This window comes from Leuresthes tenuis, unplaced genomic scaffold, assembly GCF_036924035.1.
Source record: "Leuresthes tenuis unplaced genomic scaffold, fLeuTen1.0.hap1 SCAF_16, whole genome shotgun sequence".
Taxonomy (NCBI): domain Eukaryota; kingdom Metazoa; phylum Chordata; class Actinopteri; order Atheriniformes; family Atherinopsidae; genus Leuresthes; species Leuresthes tenuis.
Window position 1 is genome coordinate 27,775,530 of NW_027325370.1, and position 26,507 is coordinate 27,802,036.

General features: G+C 41.7%; 1 protein-coding gene across 1 annotated transcript in view; it reads right to left on the reverse strand.

Moving 5' to 3' along the window:
• Positions 1-1,616: 1,616 nt before the first annotated feature.
• Positions 1,617-26,507, reverse strand: part of mical1 (microtubule associated monooxygenase, calponin and LIM domain containing 1) — a 31,203-nt gene continuing 6,312 nt past the window's right edge. Inside the window, exons 8-23 of the mRNA XM_072366257.1 lie at positions 26,030-26,145; positions 25,482-25,608; positions 25,106-25,184; positions 24,759-24,906; positions 21,651-21,841; positions 20,559-20,665; positions 20,283-20,345; positions 19,908-20,163; positions 17,412-17,479; positions 16,377-17,187; positions 16,155-16,255; positions 15,949-16,062; positions 4,764-4,857; positions 3,895-3,988; positions 3,566-3,639; positions 1,617-2,178 (exon numbers count right to left, since the gene is read on the reverse strand). Coding sequence (XP_072222358.1) covers positions 1,985-2,178; positions 3,566-3,639; positions 3,895-3,988; positions 4,764-4,857; positions 15,949-16,062; positions 16,155-16,255; positions 16,377-17,187; positions 17,412-17,479; positions 19,908-20,163; positions 20,283-20,345; positions 20,559-20,665; positions 21,651-21,841; positions 24,759-24,906; positions 25,106-25,184; positions 25,482-25,608; positions 26,030-26,145 — 2,637 coding nt within the window. The 3' untranslated portion in view covers positions 1,617-1,984. The remainder of the gene's footprint in view (positions 2,179-3,565; positions 3,640-3,894; positions 3,989-4,763; positions 4,858-15,948; positions 16,063-16,154; positions 16,256-16,376; positions 17,188-17,411; positions 17,480-19,907; positions 20,164-20,282; positions 20,346-20,558; positions 20,666-21,650; positions 21,842-24,758; positions 24,907-25,105; positions 25,185-25,481; positions 25,609-26,029; positions 26,146-26,507) is intronic.

Sequence of the window (26,507 nt, forward strand, 5' to 3'; positions counted from 1 at the left end):
ATTCCATTTGGCAGACATCTTTAATAAAGATACTTCTGAATTAAGTCAAGCAGCGTAACAGGTCTGCGACTCCAGTAAGAGTTAAACAGAGATTCTCCTCCTCGGCGTCATGTTAGGTTTCCAGGGTAAGTCACCAGAATGATTTAAGCGTGTATACCTTGGAGTACACCTGGACAACAAACTGAACTCGGCCAAGAACACAGAGGCTGTGTACAAGAAGTGTCCGAGCCGGAGGCTCCGGTCTTTTGATGTATGTAACATCATGCTGAGGATGTTCTACCAGTCGGTGGTAGCCAGTGCCATCTTCTTTGGTTTGGTGTCCTGGGGCATCAGGAAGGCTGGGTCCGTCCTGGGGGGTTCAGCTAGATTCTCTTGTTGGTGGTGTCTGAGAGGAGGAGGCCGTGTAAACTGCATAGTATCATGGACAACAACACTCACCCTCTCCACCTGGTGCCAACCTCCCACAAAAACACCTTCAGCATCATTCCACCCGTGTAAGACAGAATGCCAGAGGAAGTCCTTTCTGTCTGTGGCCATCAGACCGTTTAACTCATCTACCGCAGGCCGAAAGAGGGTCAGTGGAAACACTGTGTCCTGAGGCCAAATGTCACTTTACAGTTTAAACTATGACACTTTCTCCCGATCACTTTGTTTGTATACTGTATATCGTTTCTATTGAGGCTGCTAATTTGCACATTTTCTATTTAGTTACTTATGTATGCTTTATTTTATTTAAATTTCATTTAATTTAGTACTTTCCCTCTTGTACCATAACTGTTGCACAGCAATTTCCCTCGGGATAAATAAAGCTTCTTGAATCTTGAAGAGGTGAACCAGTTTCATGATACTGAAAATCCAGATCTGAACCTTAACTTACGTTGCTAAATCACTACTCCTGCTTCTGGTACAGGTCATTCACGACCATTCATTCATGACCTAAAACATGAAAACCAAAACATCAAAGTACATGATCTTTATTTGATATTTGAAACTACTATTCAGATGGCACAAAATGGCAGCATGACAATGAACAGAGTAAGGCTTGTTTTTACTTTCCCCATGTATTGGCTATTCAGTAACACCCGCTGAATGGTGGCATTTATGAATAAATGAAGCGGTCCACTTTAGTATGCATTTTATTCACCCCAATTCTTCATTTTTTGTACAATACATGGCCACTGAAAGAGCAGCCGCCTGTTGAAGACCATCAATAAGACTATATAAGACTATCTTTGAGCCAACAGGACTGAACTATCAACCCCTGAGATTAACTACCCAACATGCTATGAGGAAAGAACATGGTGAAAAGCAGGAAGTGCTACAAAACAGATTAACATTAATAGATGAAAACTGGATACAAAAAGAAAAAAAACAAAACATCAAACTCATAATTCATCATTCTAATATTTCAAATTCCTTAGTTTTTTAAATCTCTATCATCTTTATTTTTAAGATACAAAGACTAAAGATAGAATTAAGATATATATAATATGTGTTTCCGTGCAGTAGCACTTATCCATGATGACGTTTAAAATCAACATGAACATCAAACTACTGTATTTCCAAAACACCATCCAAAAAAATCCAGCCACTCCCCCCCCCCCCCCCCCGTCTGGCTCAGGCTCAGTAATGATGATCTGCTCTGTGTGTATTGCCATGATCCCACTATCATGATAGGCAGGGCTAGGCTGCAGTTGTTGGACACATTGGGTTTAAGTCTTAGATCTCCAGGCTTGTGCCTCCCTCTAGGGGGTGGACTACAACTGATTCACCCGTACTCCAGTTCTTAAGGCTGAACTTCATCCTGTTCTCGAGGCGACCACCTTCCTCAACAATATAGTCTCATTTTTGGTTTTTCATCAATTTGATTTTTCATCAAGTTTCAGGCTCCAAAGTCTGAAAGCAACCAGTTTCGCACAGACAAAAAGTATCCCCTAAAAAGCATCATACAGGTCCATGCTGCTCAGGTGTGTTCACAAAAGGCTTAAGCCCAGTGAACCTGAGACTCTGACTTTGAGTGCCGTTTGGCCTCCATGATAGAAAAAGCCTCTTGCTCCTCACTGATCTCTTTCAGCCTCTTCTCTTCCAGAAATGACACCAAAGTGTCCCTCATATTCACAACCTCGATCCTCTGCTGAAAGACTCGATCTTCTTCTGCCTGCTGATCTGGTGTCTTGTCTGTCAAACAAAGATATGCCTCCAATTACAAATGAAACCACACTCAACCTCTTGAGCAAAAATGGACATTAATAAAATCTACATATACATGTAAGTTGTCTTCTTAGTCACTTCCCTTACTGAAGGAAAGAAGATTAAGGGGGAATTGCTAGATGGTACAGTGATTTGAATTTACAGTCAAGCAAAGCCCCAACAAACAAGATGTCAGGACTGGTATTACCAATATTTTATCTAGAACATACAGGCACTTTGCTCTAGGGCCTTATTCTCTTAAAATCTTTTTTTTTTTATTGCACAATCACATTAATTATTGATATAATTTGATCATGGTGATGTGTTTGTGCCTGTAACAATTTTCTTTTCAACAATATTTACATGCATTTACAGTTATATTTCTATTTGCATTACACATCATAACATAACCAACATAATATCTTTATATTACGTGTTGCACTCACATTCACATCCTTGTCTGCTTTAAAGCTGCTACACTCACTCAAGAGACTGCAGTTAAGGTCCATTGTAACTTGTACTTGGTAAAATTGGCTGGCTCTGTATTTGGAGTGTGCCTGTCATACTGTGAGCTCTTCCTTCTATTTGATTATTTTGGATTATAAAATTGACAAAATAAATAATTACCTCAACAGTTTGGGAGAACAACATAAATTCACTCTCAATCTCAGTGTCACACCTGCTTTTGTGCCTGTCAACAGGTCCATTGATTCTCCCCAACATGAATTCAGTCCTATTCTCTGCTGGTAGTTCAAACAATGCTTCGCGATAATAGATGGGCGTGTACTACCTGATGGCCCGAAACATGGGCTTTTATCGCATTTGTTTGTGCCGATGGATAAGCTGTGTACTCTTATCAATAGATCAACTAAAAATTTTAACATGTTTATATCACAGAGACTAACTTTAATCAAATTTCAGTTTACTTTAAGATCATATTAATGCCCAGCCCTGGTTTGACCTCATCTCTCTTAGACTGTTTGTGGTGTTTTGCAGCACAAAGCAAAAATCCACAGCAGTGACAGTTGTTTTTGCTCATAATGTATCTTGTAATACACAAATGACACTTCCTGGATATGTGGACAAACATATGCACCTGCACAATGTTGTCACTTATTGAAATTGATCTACAAAAATATTTACAAACTTGAATTTTTCAGGGATTTTTTCTACTGAAGTCTTTTTAAACCAGTTGCTTAAAGACCTCCTTTTGCCAACTTTTGGCCAAAAAAATATTCAACTGCATAAGTCATTCCCATCCTTTCTAAGTAGTTTTTGTCATTGGAGACTGACATTGGTTTCACTCTCAGACATGTTTTAAAAATATCAAAATTAGTGTCAAGAGTAGAATTTTATGCATGCACATGCTCCATACCTTTCAGATCCATGTATTTTCTGAGCTCCAACTCTAACATGCTCTGCTTGTCTTCAAGTTCCAGCTGTCGGGACCTGAGAGGAAAACGAACACCATCTTAGTCATGTATACAGGAACAGTCCTCTACTGCCACAGGTCACCATAAGAGCATATGAATAATAGCTGTTACCACTGTGAGAGCAATCAGTAACCAAAAATAGCTCCACGGTCTGATGTTATGACCCCTATGCCTGCCATGTCTCCTCTGCTTGGCACAAAGCGGTTTTGTAATACTGTAATATTACCTACTGTGATTTTTCTGTGTATCACGGTTTGAGAATTTGACTTACGCCACCATAAGATCAGACTCTTCAGAAATCAATGCATTCTTCTCATGGACCAGCTGGATCCACTGTTCAACCTTGTCAGGAGAATCACTGTTGCCTGGACAAAGAAAAAGAGTGTTTGAAACTCTGTGCATGTTCGTGGATTTAGGAGAAGAAGGAAAAAAAAAAAAGAAGAGGACACATTTGTATGGAAATTCTTGATAAAGTGGCATGATGGAAGAATCATTTGCTGCATCTAATATAACAGTCACTTGAGGAACTTTATCACAAGTTCAACTGACTTACAAACATAACACTCCCATTGTTATGCTTACATGTATTTGATTAAATGTAGTAATAAAGCAAAGACAGCCTATGTGATGATTTGTAGTGAATATGTGGCCTACTGTAACATGGAATTCTGTCTCCACTTTGAAATCGGATTTGATTAAAAAAAAAGTGATATTTGTTTTATATGGGTTTTCCTTTGTTTCTGAAAAAAAAAGTTTTGTACCTTTTGTCACCTGTACATCTTTCCCGTTAATTAAAGAAAAATACAATGAATTTTGTATGTAATCTTCGGGGTGTTTAAAGTGATCGTTTTCCTACATAAGGATAAAAATATTGATCATCCTGTACTTGTCAGCATATACAAACTTTGTGTTAAAGAAAACACTTTTTCAATTGTCCATTTTTCAACAGAATTGATTCAGAATGGAGAGTAGAGCCTCCTCAGGCCAATGAAGCTAAGAAATCAGAGCAGGCTAGGATAACTGGGAAAGGGTTTGCTTCCCTGGCAGCTATTTGTACAGGAAATGCACTTCAATTGTTACTTCGTGAAAACTTTAATTGGATTAATAAACAAAAACATGGTGTTAACATTTTGTTCTTACCAGCTTCTCCTCGCAAACTTCTCTCTAGCTCCACACCTTTCTCCTCCAGGTCCTTGAAGGTCACCTCAATCTCCTCCAGTCTTCTCTGGATTGACTGGGAAAAAAGAAAAAGACATTTTGTTAGAAATTTTTAAATAAAATAAAATCATTTTGACAGTGTTTAAGGTTCATTGACACCTTGAATCCATTAATCATATCAAAGATGGTCATGGTCACGCAGTGAACCCACAGCGGAAGTCTTTTGAAATGTAAATTTCCCATTTAACAAATGTTAACTTCTCTCAATCAAATACTAAGAATATAAATTATTCCCACAAGTCAGTATACAGTGCTATGCCTTATAATCAATGTGCTGGTGATAATTTTGGATTTTGTTTTCTTAATAATAAAGCCATTGTGACATTAGTTAGCTGCTGTTAGAAAAATTATGGAGTTATACTATGAGAAAAGCTGCAAGAATAAAGGTTCATGTGATGGGGGAGGCTTCCTCCTATCTTTTGGTTCTCATAACACTGTTATGAGAATTTTTCTGACATATTGGTCCTTCAAGCCGGATCCTAAAATCCTTTCCACCACCCAGGATCGGAGCTGCAACCGTGTACGGGAGAGTCCAGGACTCCTAACTGAAGTCCTCTCAGCAGAGTTACTGATAGAGGCCGGCTGCCACTGGCTGGGGTAAAGGTGACAGGATCTATTTTTGAATCAGTGGATCCATTTGTATTACTATTGTTGGCGAGAAATAGTGTCACTATTAAGGAAAAAAGAAAATTAGACAAAAATTTGTGATTATTTAACTAACAACTGTTAGACCAATGAAGTTAAATTGTTGAAGTGGTGAAGCAGCTGCTGCAGACTCTTGCAGTTAGCCGTACTGTAGTTTGTGAAATGACACGAGTAATGTTTTACTGACTAATTCAGACTGAGTTGGACTGGTGGTGAAGCAGCTGCTGCAGACTCTTGCAGTTAGCCGTACTGTAGTTTGTGAAATGACACGAGTAATGTTTTACTGACTAATTCAGACTGAGTTGGACTGGTGGTGAAGCAGCTGCTGCAGACTTTTGCAGTTAGCCGTACTGTAGTTTGTGAAATGACACGAGTAATGTTTTACTGACTAATTCAGACTGAGTTGGACTGGTGGTGAAGCAGCTGCTGCAGACTCTTGCAGTTAGCCGTACTGTAGTTTGTGAAATGACACGAGTAATGTTTTACTGACTAATTCAGACTGAGTTGGACTGGTGGTGAAGCAGCTGCTGCAGACTTTTGCAGTTAGCCGTACTGTAGTTTGTGAAATGACACGAGTAATGTTTTACTGACTAATTCAGACTGAGTTGGACTGGTGGTGAAGCAGCTGCTGCAGACTCTTGCAGTTAGCCGTACTGTAGTTTGTGAAATGACACGAGTAATGTTTTACTGACTAATTCAGACTGAGTTGGACTGGTGGTGAAGCAGCTGCTGCAGACTTTTGCAGTTAGCCGTACTGTAGTTTGTGAAATGACACGAGTAATGTTTTACTGACTAATTCAGACTGAGTTGGACTGGTGGTGAAGCAGCTGCTGCAGACTCTTGCAGTTAGCCGTACTGTAGTTTGTGAAACGACACGAGTAATGTTTTACTGACTAATTCAGACTGAGTTGGACTGGTGGTGAAGCAGCTGCTGCAGACTTTTGCAGTTAGCCGTACTGTAGTTTGTGAAATGACACGAGTAATGTTTTACTGACTAATTCAGACTGAGTTGGACTGGTGGTGAAGCAGCTGCTGCAGACTCTTGCAGTTAGCCGTACTGTAGTTTGTGAAATGACACGAGTAATGTTTTACTGACTAATTCAGACTGAGTTGGACAGGTGGTGAAGCAGCTGCTGCAGACTCTTGCAGTTAGCCGTACTGTAGTTTGTGAAATGACACGAGTAATGTTTTACTGACTAATTCAGACTGAGTTGGACTGGTGGTGAAGCAGCTGCTGCAGACTCTTGCAGTTAGCCGTACTGTAGTTTGTGAAATGACACGAGTAATGTTTTACTGACTAATTCAGACTGAGTTGGACTGGTGGTGAAGCAGCTGCTGCAGACTCTTGCAGTTAGCCGTACTGTAGTTTGTGAAATGACACGAGTAATGTTTTACTGACTAATTCAGACTGAGTTGGACTGGTGGTGAAGCAGCTGCTGCAGACTTTTGCAGTTAGCCGTACTGTAGTTTGTGAAATGACACGAGTAATGTTTTACTGACTAATTCAGACTGAGTTGGACTGGTGGTGAAGCAGCTGCTGCAGACTCTTGCAGTTAGCCGTACTGTAGTTTGTGAAATGACACGAGTAATGTTTTACTGACTAATTCAGACTGAGTTGGACTGGTGGTGAAGCAGCTGCTGCAGACTTTTGCAGTTAGCCGTACTGTAGTTTGTGAAATGACACGAGTAATGTTTTACTGACTAATTCAGACTGAGTTGGACTGGTGGTGAAGCAGCTGCTGCAGACTCTTGCAGTTAGCCGTACTGTAGTTTGTGAAATGACACGAGTAATGTTTTACTGACTAATTCAGACTGAGTTGGACTGGTGGTGAAGCAGCTGCTGCAGACTCTTGCAGTTAGCCGTACTGTAGTTTGTGAAATGACACGAGTAATGTTTTACTGACTAATTCAGACTGAGTTGGACTGGTGGTGAAGCAGCTGCTGCAGACTCTTGCAGTTAGCCGTACTGTAGTTTGTGAAATGACACGAGTAATGTTTTACTGACTAATTCAGACTGAGTTGGACTGGTGGTGAAGCAGCTGCTGCAGACTCTTGCAGTTAGCCGTACTGTAGTTTGTGAAATGACACGAGTAATGTTTTACTGACTAATTCAGACTGAGTTGGACTGGTGGTGAAGCAGCTGCTGCAGACTCTTGCAGTTAGCCGTACTGTAGTTTGTGAAATGACACGAGTAATGTTTTACTGACTAATTCAGACTGAGTTGGACTGGTGGTGAAGCAGCTGCTGCAGACTTTTGCAGTTAGCCGTACTGTAGTTTGTGAAATGACACGAGTAATGTTTTACTGACTAATTCAGACTGAGTTGGACTGGTGGTGAAGCAGCTGCTGCAGACTCTTGCAGTTAGCCGTACTGTAGTTTGTGAAATGACACGAGTAATGTTTTACTGACTAATTCAGACTGAGTTGGACTGGTGGTGAAGCAGCTGCTGCAGACTCTTGCAGTTAGCCGTACTGTAGTTTGTGAAATGACACGAGTAATGTTTTACTGACTAATTCAGACTGAGTTGGACTGGTGGTGAAGCAGCTGCTGCAGACTCTTGCAGTTAGCCGTACTGTAGTTTGTGAAATGACACGAGTAATGTTTTACTGACTAATTCAGACTGAGTTGGACTGGTGGTGAAGCAGCTGCTGCAGACTCTTGCAGTTAGCCGTACTGTAGTTTGTGAAATGACACGAGTAATGTTTTACTGACTAATTCAGTTACTTCATTTAATTAAGATGTTTACAAATAATGGTGAATTTTTGCAAGTACAGCTGAGTACCCAAGCGGCCTTTAACTAAGTAGGGGCATTGCTATTTTTTAAAGGAATAATGTTGCTATTTCGAGTGCAGCTTAGTATCAAAGGGCCTTTAGCTTAAGACTGTATAGTTGTGTTGGATTAGCCCATGATAAATAACATAAAATCAGTCAGTAAAGGTGAGTGAGTCTATAGTCTGTGTGAGAAGACTACAGGAATAAATAACTCCGCGCCATGTGTTAGAAATGGAATCTTTCTTAAGAGAGTTTGCGATGGGAGATCGCAAGAATTAAATCCATCTTTGTTTGTTTATTTGTTTGTTTCTTTGCTGCAGTGTTGTTGTTATATTTTCTATGTATGTATAAAGAGTGAAACAGCTGCTGGTCTGTTGATGTTGCTGATGGTGACGACAGAAGTAATGTTTTACTGTCTAGTTTGGATTAAGTTGAAGTGGTGGTGAAACAGCAAACATTGGAGTCTGGGTGCCGTACTGTTGTTGCTGGTGACATAACGACAGAAGTAGTGTTTCATTGACTAGTTAATCAGATTAACTCCACTGAAAATTGATTAGCTGCAGGAGGAAAAATATGGGGAATCCCTTTTTTTTTATAGCTAATAGGGAGTTAAGTGGGAGTGATAAAATCATGTTTAAAAAAACCCAGATAATATTAAATACTTTGGGTTTGAGGGAGATTTGAACATTGTAACATTGCCCAATCCTAGAGAAGGGGAAGACAAAAGTAATGTACAAAGTAAATCTAGTTAAAAAGGCAAGGTTTAAAACAAGATCAAGTTCATTAGATCAAGTTTGTGAATTAAGATTTAACAGCTCTCTTAAAGAGTTAAAGTTCAGAAGATCTCAGACAAACAAACAGAGCATTTCAAATCTTTACTCCTTTCACAGGAAAAACTGTCTGAGCAAAAGATGTTTTACAAGCTGAGATTTTTAGCATTTCCATATCAAACCTGCCATTCTTAGGCAAAGTCCTAGAAAAAGTTTTATACCAACAGCATTCTGACTTTTGATTTTATGTGTTTAACTGAGAGATGAAACGACAAAACCAGAGTGGGGAGGGTCTTTGTGCCATATTCAGGGCCAATATACCCACTCACAAGATAAAACATTTAGTTTTTTCCTTAATTCGGGTATGTGTCATTTAAAACGGAGATAAAACAATCTTCCATACTTTGTATCACCACAGAATTGATGACTTTACTGAATTACTTTCTGTGTGCATTGCTTTTGACTGTTTAGTCATAACAGGGGACTTGAATGTGCACGTAGCCCATAATAAGCAAGCTAACTCACTGCTTTCCTTGAAATGTTTAGTCTAACTCAGCGTGTGACTGAGCCCCCCCACAGCAGAGGGCACACTCAAGATGTGCTCATTTCAATGGGTGTTGTTATTCTAAATATGGAGGTAGTCGATGTTGCTTTATCTGATCATTTTGGTGTTTTCTTCGACCTGTTTGTCACACCCAAACCAGCAGTTGGGTCTTCACTGATAAATGACAGAACAGGGACACAGTTTATGCAAATGATTAGCTTTGAAAATACTCCGTGTTCTTATGATGATGATCTGTTGAGCTCTTACACATCAAGTCTTTTAAATGCTTTGGATACCATTGCTCCTGTCAAGGTTAGAATGGTTTAAAAGTGGGCAAAGGGCGCCATGGAGAAAAGAAGAGTCGGTCAGGGCACAGAAAAGGGAGTGCCAGCGAACCAAACTAAAGTCAAAGCTCCAGATTCATTATGAGATTTACAAAGAAAAACTATGTGTGTTCAACCAGACTTTGTGTAAAACGAGGAAGAGTTATTTTTCTGAAATAATCAAAAACTGCAGTACTAACTCTCGTGTCCTGCTTGCGACAGTAAACAGATTAACAAACCCTCCAGTTTCACTGCCTTTAAACTCATTTCTACTTCTAAGGTTAATGAGTTGTTGTAATATTATTTAATGACAAAGTTCAAGGCATTGAAAATGCAATCATTTCCACCTGAAGCAAGTCTGAGACCAGACAGTCAAACCTTTCAGGTGCAGATGGTTTTCAAGCCAAACTGAAACATTTTCTAAATTTGAGGAAAAACTAAAATTTAAAGGAACTCATATCATGCAGCATTTATCTGATAACAGAGCAGCAAAGTGCTTTACAGAACGGGTTAAAGTGAGTATTAGGACAAAAACACAGCAATGAAATATGCTATGTGAGTCAGATATCAAACAATGGCTTTCTTAAAGAGAAATTTAAAGACAGCTGCAGTGAATCCTAACAAGTCATAACAGTTATAACAAGGCAAAGTTTGTTTTTATGGTGCATTTAAAACCAGCCACAGTGACCAGAGAGTTGCACAAGTGAAGTAATATATTGATACTATTAGCAGTTTCTAAGCCTGCAGATAAATATTAATTAAATCAAATAGAAAGGTTGTGCATGAGTGTTCAACAGGTGCCGAACTGGATGTAACACTTGTAACATGACAATAAAAAGTAATCTTAATGTGTTTGCACAGCAATGGAATAAAGAGGGCATGCAGAGGAGCACTCTAACAACAAAAGGAAAAGCAAGAAAGGACTAAACTTTTTGTTGGAAGGGAGAGAAGCAACTATATATGTAATGAGGGAAAGCAAAAACACAGACCAAAACAGGAGCAGAGACAGAGGAGGAGAGACAGAGCAGGAAGAGATACATGTCAGCTGTGTGGAAGGAGGGGGCATTGGGCGAGGGACTGCCTGGCGCAAGAATAAGACAGAGGAAGAGTTTGGGAGTCAGTTATGACTAGATAAGGGAAAAACAGGAGCTGAGCATGTAACCAGGTTAGAAGCAGAAAAGCAAGAAGAAGTGTTAAACTTAGAGGGAATTGAACTTATGTTACAGTAGGACATCAAGCCTGAGATTACATTGAATGTTTCCAGGATGGAGGTAACTTTTCACAGGTGCAACACGAACTGTAATCCATCCTGATGACATTCCTGGAGTTGAGGAATCCAGAGAAATTATTTGGGTCAAATCAGCAAATGGTAAGAGCCATCCTGAGCGTTTATCAAAACTCTTGACAGTAACTGATACACGGACTGGAGTGTCATCTTTCACTTGTCAAAATCTGATAAATATCCTGCCATGTTGCACAAAACTAGCAGTAGTGAACGCTGTGTGAAGTTAACCGACTGTCACAGAGAAAGGAGTAAATAAACTGTGCACCAGGGAGGCGTGTGGAGTCCCAGTAGAGTGCCTGTGTAGAATTCCCTCCGTTAGCTCTGCCATAGCCGCAAGTAGCCACCTAACAGCAGCTATGAGCTAACAGAGCTATAGCACACGTTCATTCATTCATTCTTCTTAAAGTATTGGTGAAATAAAGACAGATAATGCCTTATTTAGAGGCTGCATCATCTAAGCCCCGTTCACTCCATTATATGGATATACGCTGATCACAAGTTGTCTAAATAGCTTTCGAAAGAAGCCGACTTTCACCAAACTGTTCTCGGTGAGTAGATAAAAGTATTTCATGCCAGAAATAAGGTCTAGGTTTAAAAATACCGGAGTTCCCCTTTAAGTGAGGTTCGAGCTTTGTTAAAAACAAAACAATATTATCTGCAAAAAGAGACCAATTGTGTTCTTTCTCTTGCCCATAATGTCAGATGACTGACGGATCGCCTTGGCCAAAGGTTCAACAGCAAATAAAAATAATAGAGGGCTCATAGGACAGCCTTGGCGTGTAGATCTGTAAGCTGTATACCAACATCTTACTTACTTTCTCCTGTCTAACAATGCTTTTGATACTTTCCAATCAGGACTTTAGGCCCCACCACAGCACTTAGACAGCTCTGATCAAGGTGACAAACGATATTCGCCTGAACACAGATGCAGGCCTCAGTCTCAGTTTTAGTTCTGCTGGACCAGAGTGCTGCCTTTGACACAGCTGACCATGCAATCTTATTACAGAGCTTAGAAGACTGGGTGGGAATCTCTGGTAGTGCTTTCAAGTGGTTTAAGTCCTACCTCGAGGACAGGAAATATTCTGTTGAAATTGGTAACTGTGTCTCAGACCAAATGGCTATGACCTCTGGGGTTCCCCACGGGTCAATCCTGAGACGCCTATTGTTCAGAATAAAACAGTGCTTGTAACACGGCTGGTAAAAAAAACAAAAACATTAGCCTACCAGGAAAAGTCATTGATTGCCTTCTTCATTTTCCTCCTGCACACTAAAACCATCAAAGTCATCTTCTTCAATGTCTGAATTGAACAGCCTCAGAACTTCGTCACTCACTTCAGTCTCTTCGTTGTCGCTCTCACAATCTCATCTCAGACTGATCGCCATCGGGCACTGGTGCCTTTCCATTGCTTAAGCCTGTCATTGCTATCAAGGTCAGTTTTAAGGTAGTGTTAGAAAGTGGAGTTAATACAAAAAATCCTTTTGTTTTTCTGAGCTGTATTCTGATTTATATAAACCCTAATAAAGCTCTTTGAAAGTAGTGTTTATTTCATATGGATGGATCAGGATTTTGCCAACATGTCACTTAATTGAATTAATAGGTCTATCAGTTTGTATCCTTTGAAATCTCCATGCTAACAGCTTTCCAGCTTTCTCTCCCTGGTCATAGTATGTTTGTTTGGATCATACTGAGGCTATTTTATTGGTGGTTAACTCATTGTACTGGGATTTCAGTAAGAGGAGCTCTTGTTGTTTTTCTGGGGTGCCATTGTGATGAATTTCTCGCTCTAATTTTTTTTTAACTTTTTGTTCCAGAGAGTTAGGCTGTGAATAATATTTTTTGGACTTATGTGTAGTACAATTTATCATCTCTCCCCTTAAATAGAATATCATGAATAATGAAAAGATATCGCCAAATATCAGCTTAAGTTTAGATCAATCATGAATTCTTTGAAAATTTTTCTTGTTTGTTGATAAGAGGTATCAATACCAGTTGAACGATCCTGTGTCGGGTCTAACATAGGGCTGGGCGATATATTGATATAAAAAATATGTCAATATATTTTTAAAATATGATATGGAATTAGAAAATATTGCATATATCGATATAGTTCAAATTTGTGCTGTGATCCTAGGTAAGCTGCTGAGCTCTCTGTACTGCTCTCCACGCCCCCGCCCCTCCTCTTTCATGCACAGAGAAGGGATGGGGTGGGGGGGCGGAACAAACATTCTGCTGTACTACAGTACTACAACAAACATGGAGGGAGCAGCATCATCTGCGGAGCGTGTGGAAGAATTTCTGAGTAAAAGAAAAAGCAGTGGCTCAATAATTTGGAGATGGTATGTAGAGTGCCATAAAAAAAGTTACAGCCATGGGTGGAGGCAATAGTCTTTTTCACCACATGAAACAGTGGCAGAAACTGCAGTAACAAAGAGTGTGTGAAACTGCGTGCTGCAGCCGCAAGCCATCCACAACCCAAAAAAGCTCCAGCTCCGAAACAAAGCTCGCTGCAAGCTTCATTTTCTCGCAGTGTGCCTTATGAAAAGGAAAGCGACAAGTGGTGTACTATGACTAAAGCGGAGTCCTATCACATTGCTAAAGATTTTGTCCCTGTTGCAACTGTGGAACAAGTCGGATTTAAAAAGCTACTGAAAACTATGTACCCGAGATATGAGCTTCCAAGTCGCAACTACTCTGCATGAGATGTACACAGAGGTCAGGCAGAGCCTTGCTGACTGGCTCGCTAACATCACCCATTTTGCATTGACCAGTGATATGTGGTCAAGCAGAACATGTGCGCCTTACATAAGTGTGACAGTTCACTTCATTGAAGACTGGGAGATGAAAACCGCGTGTCTCCAAACAAGTTATTTCCCCCAGGATCATACCTCTACATATAGAACATATAGCTGAGGCCCAGCAGTGCGCAATTGCAAGCTGGAAAAGCATCCCGGTTGTTATAACAACTGACAACAGGAGCAACATAATCAAAGCGGTCGAGCTGAACGAGTGGCTGAGGATGCAGTGCTTCGGTCACAGATTACACTTGGCTATTGATGTGTTGTAAGGAGTATTCGGATATTTTACTTTCAACAAAAACATATTAAAATGTTGTTGTTTTTTTCTTATTTTCCTTTGTGTATCTGTCTGCAACTTTGTGATTTATGCTGCCGTCTTGGCCAGGTCTCCAACGAAAAATTGATTGTTAAATAGAAGTTAAATAAATTAATAAAACAGAAAACGTAAAGTACTAAAAGTGAAATCATTTACAATACAGAATGGCAGATTTCAGAACCATATTTATTAGATTATTAGATAAGAATTAGTCATGCATTTATGTGTTTACCACTTTAATGTTACACCTAGTCAATGTGAGGCAATTATGACTTTAAAATGCTGGTTAGCCTGTTGATATCATCAAGGTAACAGACATTTAGCTATTATGATAAACTATAGGTTTTTTTCCCCCCATTCATTTGACTTTGCAACTGTTCAACTGAAATAGACGGTTTCAATAAAATGAATTGTCATATTTGGCTTTGACTGAACATTTGCACTCATTTTGCGAAAAAAAAAAAAATCAGGATATATAATGCATATCCATATTCAGCCTAAATATATAGGGATATGACTTTTGGTCCATATTGCCCAACCCAAGTCTAACACACAATTAAAATCACAGCCAATTATGTACTGACCAGGGTAAGATGATATAGAAAGAAAGAGGTTTTGAAAAAAAGAAGGGTCATCGTCATTAGCAGTGTACACACATATTAAACTGACTTGATAATGTCAAAATCAGGTTCTGATTCACAATAATTTAATAGATATTAGACTTCAAATACATTATTCAGGTTTCAGCTATCACTCTCCATTCAACCCAAATGTGGTCACTTCTAACTCCAAAAAGATAAATAATACAACAAATTAAAATTTAGAAATGGGGGTGTTACAGTGGCCACACTGAGTGCACAGAAAATAATGCAAGCAAATTTATTAGCAAATAATATTTACGAACAGTTCAGAGTCTCCAGAGTCTTTCACCGTGGCTTAAAAAGAAAAAAAGAAAAAGCCAAGAAGCCACTGCAACAATTGCAGTCTGATAGATGAAGAGCTGCAGACTCCAACTGCTGGTGGTAACTAACGGGCTCCACTGTTGTGTGGAAAGCTGCTCTTGTCATAACCAGCATGAAATCAGAATGCTTATGAAAAAGGTCAGTAATAGACTTCTTCACCAAAACAGCATGTGTTTGTTTTGCCATTCTGTATGCAGATACTTCAGTTGCTAATCTTTTGCTTTTCTGATAAAGTCACTGTAGAACAGGGTTGTCATCAGTATCAAACACAGTAACTATGGTAACCAAAGGTGCAGCCAAATTAACCAGAGCTGAACTGTTAGAAATAATCCTTTGGACAACCAATTTCCACAATACAAACTGTTTTCGTTTAAATGACAAATATTTCACATTTATCTCCTTAACCTTGTTTCTAAAGTTTTACAAAACACTTTCGATGTGTTTCTCATTCACCCAGAAACTCGTACAGCACTTCCAATCACATTTATACACACTATATACAGTGTGCAGAGCATTTCCTCTGAAATCAAACAGGCATTGTGGGATTCATTATCTGGCCTGAGAACACTTTGACACATTGGTTGGTGGTTGTTAACCACTATATCAACTGAGCCATGGTCATCAACTCCTCAATCCGTTAACAAATTTAACAACAGTGTAAGTAAAGTTGCAGTTATAGAGACAAGGTACTGACCTGAGCTTTGCGAAATCGCTCTAATTCACTCATCTTGGCTTTCCGCTCCAGAGTCTTCATCCTCATCAACTCCAGCTTCTCTGCCTCAATGGGATCTGATGGCTCCATTTGAAACTTGAGGCAAAAATTCTTATGTGATTGCTCTGATAAAAATGCAGCAACTATATGGTATCATATTAAATGAAAACATATTCTCTTCTCCTTACCCTCATATCAATTAAGTCAATGTCATCGTGTTCAAACATATCATCATCATCTCCTTCAACACCATCCTCTGAGGCACTATGAACATGTCTGAAAGTTGTTTCTGTTGTAAAAGGGAAGAGCAACAGTTACTACATAATCCAACTCACCAAGACCAAAACAATGCAACAGGAAGCTTTTCTCTGCAATTACTTGTCTTCATTTTTTAATATATATAAACGCACCCACTCTTCCTGGCTGACTAACAAGGACACTGAGCCGGTTGTCTCTACTGATCCTCGGGGAGGAAAGATTCCAGGGGGAAAACTTGGACCGTACTCTGTTCTGCCCGTTTGGCATCTCTTTTTTCCTGAAGCAGCGTCGATTCCTTTTTTCCCGTATACAACTAGCTGTGCTCCCACTCCAGTAGCCCTCCTCATCCTGCCCATCCAAGCCCTCTAGCTTTGGAGGCACTCCTGCATTTGCAGAAGAAGAGGAACAGGAGGAAGATCCACCATGTGTCTCTGAGTCTGAGTCTACGCTGAAGCTCTGAAGATTCCCCAGTTGGTTTTTCTCCTCATCGGTTAACTGAAGCTTACGCAGGAACTGTTTAGGGCGCAAGTTTGGCCCTGCTTTGGATGTCTCCTCTGGAGGGACAGGAGATGAAGGTTTTTCTGGAGTGGATGGATTTAGCAGGAAAGTTGTACGGGTTTTTGCTATTGGGGGAGAGGACTCTGAGCTGGGAGTGGTCTGTTGACAAAAGCGTGGTTTTGGGACTGGACAGGGTGTAGTTTCTTCTATCTCCTCCAAAGTAAGCACTGCTGTCTCACTTATAAGAAGAAGGTCAGTAGAAGTGCATGACTTGTGCGGTTCTTGCAACTCTTCTTTGGATTCAAGTATATGCTGATCTGGTTCTTTGGGTTCAGGTGACCGCACGTGAGTAGAGGACCCACGTTCCAGAGTGTGGTCATACTCCTCATCTGATGGAGATGGTGTATAATCATCACCCAAAAGTTCATTCTCTTCATCTGTCTCTTTGTAATTCCCTTTGCTATCCTAAACACAGAAGGAGTCAGACGTTAGTCAGTAGTTTACATTTATTTTTCAAGCAAACATGCTTATTAGACATGTTCAAGTTGACACTGAACCAACCAACAGAAGAATGATGCAACAGAAGATTGTATAACAAGAGCATTCTGAGAATAAGAATTCAACATCGAGTCTGAAGTAAACAGCAGCAAGTGACAGAATGATTTACATTTTTTTGTTCAGTGACCCACCTCATGCGATGTTTCAACTCTATTTGCAAACACCAGCTCTTCAGCGTGCAATTCACAGTAAAATCTCCCTGTGGGCAGCAGTAAAAGAACAATTCAGGCCCTTTACCGAAGCAAGTGTAACAGTGATTCAGCAATATCAAAAAGCTCCGTTACAAGTAAAAGCCCTGCATCCAATAGTCTAAGTGCAGAAGTATTAGCAGCTATTATCAACATTAGTCTTTAAAGTCTTAAAGACAGTAGTCTCTCTGACATATCAATATATTGAATAGGAGATCAGTTTATTTTTAATACTAACGTATCAGGGCATGTTACTGCTCCAGCTAATAGAGACAGAGTTATATACAAAGGCAGCAAATAAATTTGAAGGGTTAATTTAATAACGGGTTAGGTTATTTATAAATCAACAAGAAAGAGAAGTCCTAAGAAACAAATCTGTTTTCATTTCTGGGTTTTTTGCTATTACATTAATTATTGGTGAGATATTAAATTATTCAAACATGCGCTCAAATGAAATCATGTGGAAAATTCAGAGTGAAAAAAAATTCTATTTGGAGGAGCTGTTAACAGCTCAGGTCTAAAATGCAAAACCCACACTGGATATTATTTAAGAAAATAGGCACCAGGCTTAATTTTACAACCCTATTTATAAAAACGTTGGGACTGTGTAAAATATCAATAAAAAACTGATTTCATAGATGAATATCTTATGCACAATAAAACATCAAATGTTGAAAGTCCAAAAGTTGGAACATGTGCACAAAAGGCTGTTTCGACAGAGTAACAGCCGGAGGAAGTTATTGCAACTATTTATCCTAAGTGGCAATATATCAACAATATACCTGGGCATAAAAAGAGCACCTTAGAAAGGATGTCTACAAATGGTAGAGCAACTTCAGAATGTTCAATGTAAAATTGAGAAAACTTTTATTCCATCATCTAAAGTATATAATATAATAAAAGAATAAAAATTAAAAAAACCTGGAGACATCTTTGTGCACAAGGGATGTGGTAAAAGTCCACACAGTTTTCAAAGGTAGATACACCCTCTTGTCCAAATATGGCCACTCCAAAAAGGCCACATATTGTAATGGCCAAATGCTGACCTTAAGACTTCATAACAGAGGTTAACAAAGCAATGCGTGACGTCATAGCAAATTCGTTCATCAATGACTTATAGTCAGTAAAATAAAATAATAACTAAAGCCATCAAATAAGATGCAACTGAGTAGAATTGATATTTTTCCATCTGAAATGTTGGTGAGTGGAACGTAAAGCTGCAAAAAAACAAAGATACAAAACAGAAATAAAAAAACCAAACAAGTAATGTGCACAATTTCTATTATTTTAGGTATCTGAAAAAAATTTGAGGTAAGATACTTTCCAACACTGCCTGTAGAAATATCACATGTAACCAAAATAAAAAAGACTTAAAAACAAATCAGAGACACAAGAAGGTTAACTTAAAATTATGAATCTATTTTTAATCAGAATTTAGATTAGGGGTGGGCGACATGACGATATTAAATCGTGAACGATTGCAACGTGAAGACGATCCGTAACAATCTGTCAAACTGCAGAGATCGTCTCGGGCACATTCTATAAATTGCAGCTCTATGCTGATGCACCGACGCACCAGACGTATTACGTCGTCAACCTGACCGACCAATCACAGCGAATTACGGGCAGTGACGTGTTTTCTCACCCGCCTCCTTGTTTGTGTGTGGAGCAGTAGCCGCATGGAGAGCCATAGCTAGTTGGTCGCTAAAAAAATTCCACCTCCATTATATGGAATTGGTTTAGATTTTCCGCAACTAATCAAGCGCAAACAAATGTAATTGGCAAAGTTTGCACAGAAACGGTTGACACGTCGGGTGGCAACACGACGAACCTGTCCAATCACTCGAAGAGGAAGCATCCCAAACAGTATGTTGAGAGCCAAACAGCGAGGGGCCCGGCGGCACCGGTACCGTATCGCAGGTGGAGGCAGCAGCTAGCTAAGACCAAAACAGACAACATTAACACAGGCGTTTGACAAAGGCACTCCGTATGACAGTCAAAGCAGTGATAGAAAGAGGTAACAGAAGCAGCTACCTTTTATCTTGCAAAAGATATGGTAGAAAAAGAGGGGTTCGAACGTCTGCTTCAAGTAGTTGAGCCGCGGTACGAACTGCCCAGCCGAAAATACTTCTGCAACACTGGCTGTTTTTCACTTTTTAATTTAAGATTGTGATAAAATCGAAACCATGATTTTATTTTTAAAAAATCGTGATATGATATTTTTGCCATATCGCTTTGAGCGGGCACATCATATTAAAGGTGAAGTTATTTTCAACAAAAAAATGCACCACTAAGTACTTTGATTGAGAACTGCTAGATTAGAAAAGAATAAAGATCAGATAAAGATTTGACAGCTCTATGAAGCTTCATGAATAAGTGATTTTGTACAATTAGCAACTATGCACATGACTTATGTGATTATTTTCTGACTGTGCTCACCTGTATTCTGTTCGAAGGTGTATCCCCCAAGTCTGAGTGTGATGCCACATTGATGACATGTAAAGCAGCTCCGATGGAAGAACTTTCCCTCAGCACTGACGCGCTCCAGAACATACACTCTTTGAGCACAGAAGTAGCACTCCTCACTATTTGTCATAAACACTGGAGTAACAGGCTCAAACTCCAGAGCTGGAGCCAATGCTGGAGCCGGAGCAGGCAGAGGACTGAGCTCAGGGGACACAGAAGGCACTGAAGTCTGAGGAGAAGATCAGAGGGCCAAGTCACGTTCAGGACCAAAAAAGCAATACTAGCAGGTGTTATTCAACTTATGATAAGAAAGTTCCAAGGTTGAGTGATTAGCAAAATGAAACTCACACTGTCAACATCTCCCATCCTTCTCTCAGTCTCTGTGACTCGTTTCTCAGCTGTCAGCTTCTCCTGCAGAAAAAACAAGAAAAACTTCAAGCAACCAATTTAGTTGGTTATGTGGAACACACAATTAAACCATTTTAATGACTGGAACCATAAAACATTATCACAAAGGAATAACAGACAAAACAAGAACACTCATTGAAGGCCAGCCCTGATGTGAAATTACATTATCAAACATTTCTGCATGCTGTGTCAACAATCTAGTCACAGTGGGCATACCTTGCGTCTTAGCAGAGAGTTGTGCTTCAGCTTGCTCAGGAAAAAGACAGCTGACTGTGTCCGGGACAAACTAAGAGACTTGGAGGACGGCAAGAAGCCTGCAGGTTCTGTCAACAACAGAAAACGAAAGAAAGAAAATTGTCAGAGAGAAACACACTAAATTAAGGTGATCTTATTATTAGATTGGATAACAAATCTAAAGACACATTAATTACCAATGAATTACCAATGGCCAATTTGCAGCTTTTCATAAAGCTATTTCAAATAGTCTGACCGTACCTTTTTTAAAATATTTAGGATGCAGTCCTAGATAATTCAATCTTACTTGTATTTTTTGTAGCATCACAGCAGCAGCAATTGAACTGAACTTCTTAATCCACTATCACTCCCACTCTTTCATCATTAAGATGAGGTTACTCAAGATTGACAGCTCCCTCCTGCCTGCACGTCAGTCAGTAGATTCCAAGCAGAGCAGCATCAGAGCGCATATCACACCCACTTCAGATCATTCAGTACCTTCCAACGTTGGGCTTACATATTTACTAAATAAACTGCTCATATGAAAAAGAATATGTAAAAATACCTCTGCTATAAACAGCCAAGAGAAAATCCCTCCCCAGTGGTGGAACAACAGCTCCCCTTCAAGAGAAGGTGCTCCCGTCGGACCCTGATAAGCCAGCTCCACACTGTTTGCTCTGTCTGCCGCTGGGCTGGCTTAGTGCAGGGGAGCAGCACAACCAGTAGAAGCTGGCTCCGAGTGCAGCACTAGCCACTTAGGCTCAATGAATTGTGGGTAACTTAGTCTTAAAGAGACAGCACTGACTTAATCACCACTCCACACTGAACACATATCAGTGGGAGGACACCTGACCCTTTTAAGGTGATGTTAATGACGTTCAGTGTCTTAGCAACCAAGTTATATAAGTTTGAAGCTGCTGTCATTAACAGCTATGATCAAAAATCAATCTAAATCAAGAAACCTCTAGTGATTCTAAATAAAAACATTGACTGTGGCATACTGTAAAGCATTCTTTCATTTTAAACAGACACCGGTAGATTTTTTTTTTTTAACCCACCTAAATAAGATTTTACCTTTTGGTGGCACAGTGAAAGCATTTTGGATCTGAGTAAGGTAGAAGACCATGGATAACTTGTCTATCTGAACACTCTTGGTGAAGTCACTTGGACACATAACAGGAGGGATTCCCAACTCCTTCTCTAGGATACTGAAGGCCAGCTGGCTGTTGTGAACACTATCAGACTCATCCAGGGACGACATGTCACTTTGGAAGAAAGAGAGAGCATGTTTCATTACTTAGTTCTAACTATAGCAGATCTTTTCACAGCTAACTGAAAATGAATTACATTAGCTTTAGATTACGGTCTGGCTTCTTTCTCATAAATACAAGGTGACATCGATGTCAAAACAACCATAGAGATATGCAGCAACGTGCGTGTGCACGCATGATTATTTTGCTATGCATGCGTGCGTTGTTATGTGCAGATTGTATTTCACATGTGACAAGAAGCTGCGTCCGTATGAAGCAGCGTGTAGACGTCTGTCACAGTGATAGATAGATGTGCACACGCTGCTTCGTACGGACGCTGCTTCGTACGGCTGCTTCGTACGGACGCTGCTTCGTACGGACGCTGCTTCGTACGGACGCTGCATCGTACGGACGCTGCATCGTACGGGCGCTGCTTCGTACGGCTGCTTCGTACGGACGCTGCTTCGTACGGACGCTGCATCGTACGGACGCTGCTTCGTACGGCTGCTTCGTACGGACGCTGCTTCGTACGGACGCTTCGTACGGACGCTGCTTCGTACGGACGCTGCTTCGTACGGACGCTGCTTCGTACGGACGCTGCTTCGTACGGACGCTGCTTCGTACGGACGCTGCTTCGTACGGACGCTGCTTCGTACGGACGCTGCATCGTACGGACGCTGCTTCGTACGGCTGCTTCGTACGGACGCTGCTTCGTACGGCTGCTTCGTACGGACGCTGCTTCGTACGGACGCTGCTTCGTACGGACGCTGCTTCGTACGGACGCTGCTTCGTACGGCTGCTTCGTACGGACGCTGCTTCGTACGGACGCTGCTTCGTACGGACGCTGCTTCGTACGGACGCTGCTTCGTACGGACGCTGCTTCGTACGGCTGCTTCGTACGGACGCTGCATCGTACGGACGCTGCTTCGTACGGCTGCATCGTACGGACGCTGCTTCGTACGGCTGCTTCGTACGGACGCTGCTTCGTACGGCTGCTTCGTACGGCTGCTTCGTACGGACGCTGCTTCGTACGGCTGCTTCGTACGGCTGCTTCGTACGGACGCTGCTTCGTACGGACGCTGCATCGTACGGACGCTGCTTCGTACGGCTGCTTCGTACGGACGCTGCTTCGTACGGACGCTGCTTCGTACGGCTGCTTCGTACGGACGCTGCTTCGTACGGCTGCATCGTACGGACGCTGCTTCGTACGGCTGCTTCGTACGGACGCTGCTTCGTACGGACGCTGCTTCGTACGGACGCTGCATCGTACGGACGCTGCATCGTACGGACGCTGCTTCGTACGGCTGCTTCGTACGGACGCTGCTTCGTACGGACGCTGCTTCGTACGGACGCTGCTTCGTACGGACGCTGCTTCGTACGGACGCTGCTTCGTACGGACGCTGCTTCGTACGGACGCTGCATCGTACGGACGCTGCTTCGTACGGCTGCTTCGTACGGACGCTGCTTCGTACGGCTGCTTCGTACGGACGCTGCTTCGTACGGACGCTGCTTCGTACGGACGCTGCTTCGTACGGACGCTGCTTCGTACGGACGCTGCTTCGTACGGACGCTGCTTCGTACGGACGCTGCTTCGTACGGCTGCTTCGTACGGACGCTGCTTCGTACGGACGCTGCTTCGTACGGACGCTGCTTCGTACGGACGCTGCTTCGTACGGACGCTGCTTCGTACGGACGCTGCTTCGTACGGACGCTGCATCGTACGGACGCTGCTTCGTACGGCTGCTTCGTACGGACGCTGCTTCGTACGGCTGCTTCGTACGGACGCTGCTTCGTACGGACGCTGCTTCGTACGGACGCTGCTTCGTACGGACGCTGCTTCGTACGGACGCTGCTTCGTACGGACGCTGCTTCGTACGGACGCTGCTTCGTACGGCTGCTTCGTACGGCTGCTTCGTACGGACGCTGCTTCGTACGGACGCTGCTTCGTACGGACGCTGCTTCGTACGGACGCTGCTTCGTACGGACGCTGCTTCGTACGGACGCTGCTTCGTACGGACGCTGCTTCGTACGGCTGCTTCGTACGGACGCTGCATCGTACGGACGCTGCTTCGTACGGCTGCATCGTACGGACGCTGCTTCGTACGGCTGCTTCGTACGGACGCTGCATCGTACGGACGCTGCTTCGTACGGCTGCTTCGTACGGACGCTGCTTCGTACGGACGCTGCTTCGTACGGCTGCTGCTTCGTACGGACGCTGCTTCGTACAGGCGCTGCTTCGTACGGACGCTGCTTCGTACGGACGCTGCTTCGTACGGACGCTGCTTCGTACGGACGCTGCTTCGTACGGACGCTGCTTCGTACGGACGCTGCTTCGTACGGACGCTGCTTCGTACGGCTGCTTCGTACGGCTGCTTCGTACGGCTGCTACGTACGGACGCTGCTTCGTACGGACGCTGCTTCGTACGGACGCTGATTCTTGTCATGGGTGAGAGTGCACACGTCATTTCCGCGTACGGGTGAGTGCATGACAAAAATTTACAATTATCTTCATGCAAGCGTTAATGCGTGCGTTCGCCAAAAAAAAAAGCATGAATGTTATGCGTAGTCACTACGGGTCGTGTGATTACTGACGTTCAGATGATCGTTGCGCACACAATTTCAAACGATTCTGATGACACGCACGCACACACGCGTTTTGGGAGGTGCAGGCAAGTATGTGCAAGTAAAGGAGGTTGCCGACACTGCAAGATAAATTGTGTATTCTCCAAGCCTTTTGCCTGTTCAAAACTATGCTGAAAATGGAGATGGTAACTCCAAATGCAGCTCACATGAGATGAGGTCTGAAGTGATGGATCAGAGCACATAAAGCCAGCCCAGACCTCCAGGACTGGGTAAAATCTTTTACATTTACATTCTCATAGTCTTTGGTGTGTTTCTGAAAATGGAGATGGTAACTCCAAATGCAACTCACATGAGATGAGGTCTGAAGTGATGGATCAGAGCACATAAAGCCAGCCCAGACCTCCAGGACTGGGTAAAATCTTTTACATTTACATTCTCATAGTCTTTGGTGTGTTTCTGGCACCATTTCAACAACTCTTCAAAACCACTGACTGAATCTGAAAGAGCAAACAGACACCTAATCAGTAAGGTGGACCTTCACTGGTTTCACAGTCATAACAACAGTTGTTGGTGATATATATATATGACATGTTAATGTTCTTGACACAGTGTTTCCTGGTTTAACTGAATTAAATGGGGACAAATAACCAGAAAAACCACTGTGCTGGCAGTTGAGTGTATAGAGGAGCTGCTTACCTTGACATGTATGAGAGTGACTGTCCTTCTGTTTCTTGCTTGATGCTTGGGGTTTATCAACATCATACAAGTGTTGCACCTAAATTGAGTGATGGGAGGAGTAGTGAAGATTTTTTAGAGGTGAGACTTAAGCTCACAGGAATCCATTTGTCATTAAAATGTTCTTTTAAACACAAACAATTGATGTTGATGAATATTTGTAGCTAAAACGCAATATGTTTAGCTTGTCACAGGCAGTTTTTAGAGCTCCAGCCCCTTGTAGGGTATAGCAACATTGTTTACTGTCCTTGAACTGGGCAAGGTTTTCACAAGATGACATGTTGAGAGACTGTTCATTTCAATCTCTGTTTAATAAATAAAGGATAACAGTGCTGACCTGGCTGGCATGAATGGAGGAGAGGTTGACTCTCTGGTACCGTGTCTTGGGGTCGATGCAGTAAAGAGCGTACTTCTTGCTGGTGTTTTCTGGTGTGGTCTGGGAGAGAAGCTGGTAGATACTTTCTCTGTAAAATAAACCCAGACTAAATTAGGGAAAAGCAAAACCCTAAATGAATCAACAACTCTTGTAAAAGCACAAATTATACCTTCATGTTGGCCTCCTTTATCTATTCTTGCCTATGCAATCAAAACAATTACCCATCATGCTAACGATCTCAGGATGAGTGGTGTTGGCTGACAATGAGATGACTATGCAAGCTGGAAATTTTGTCATTTCTATTTATCATGGACTATCTGAGAACATTGTAGTACTTAGTCAAATCTGTCGTTTTTGCTGCTGGTATGAAATAGAATCAGTGAGTGCAGCTGGCATGAAGCAACGGAACAGAAAGCAGACGCATTAGGTAATCTTCTCATAACACTGATCATGATGAAAAAGTGAAGTCAACAGATTCTTGTGCAGCCAAGGAGTATCATGAAATTTACCGCTCAGCTAGGACCTTGAGATGTGGGGCTCCCATACCCCAGCTCCTCACCATCCACGCTGTATCAAAAGCAGCTAAGAAACCACGAGCTATGCCTGTCCCCAGAGGCCAGAAGGGCTGCAGAGAAAAGAGCACAAGAGGTCAGTCGACAGATATATTAGCAGCAATGTAGTGCTTTGACCCAAAGATCAACATGCTTAAGAGACCTTGGTGCTAATATGCAAATGCAACGGTACACAGATATAATGCTTAGCAAATTATACCAATCACACTGAGTGTATATAGTCAAAGCCAACAACTCTGCTATGTGACTCTAATAAGGTGCCCTAAAACCTAAAACCCCTTTCTGCAATCAGGGGCTGACTCCAGATTATCTTTGGCTACAACAGACCCAGTTCATAAAATATCGAGTTATCCAAGAGCATGCTGTCCTTTGTGGAGTAATTTGTTTCTTCCTGGTCAATGTGCAGGTGGATATT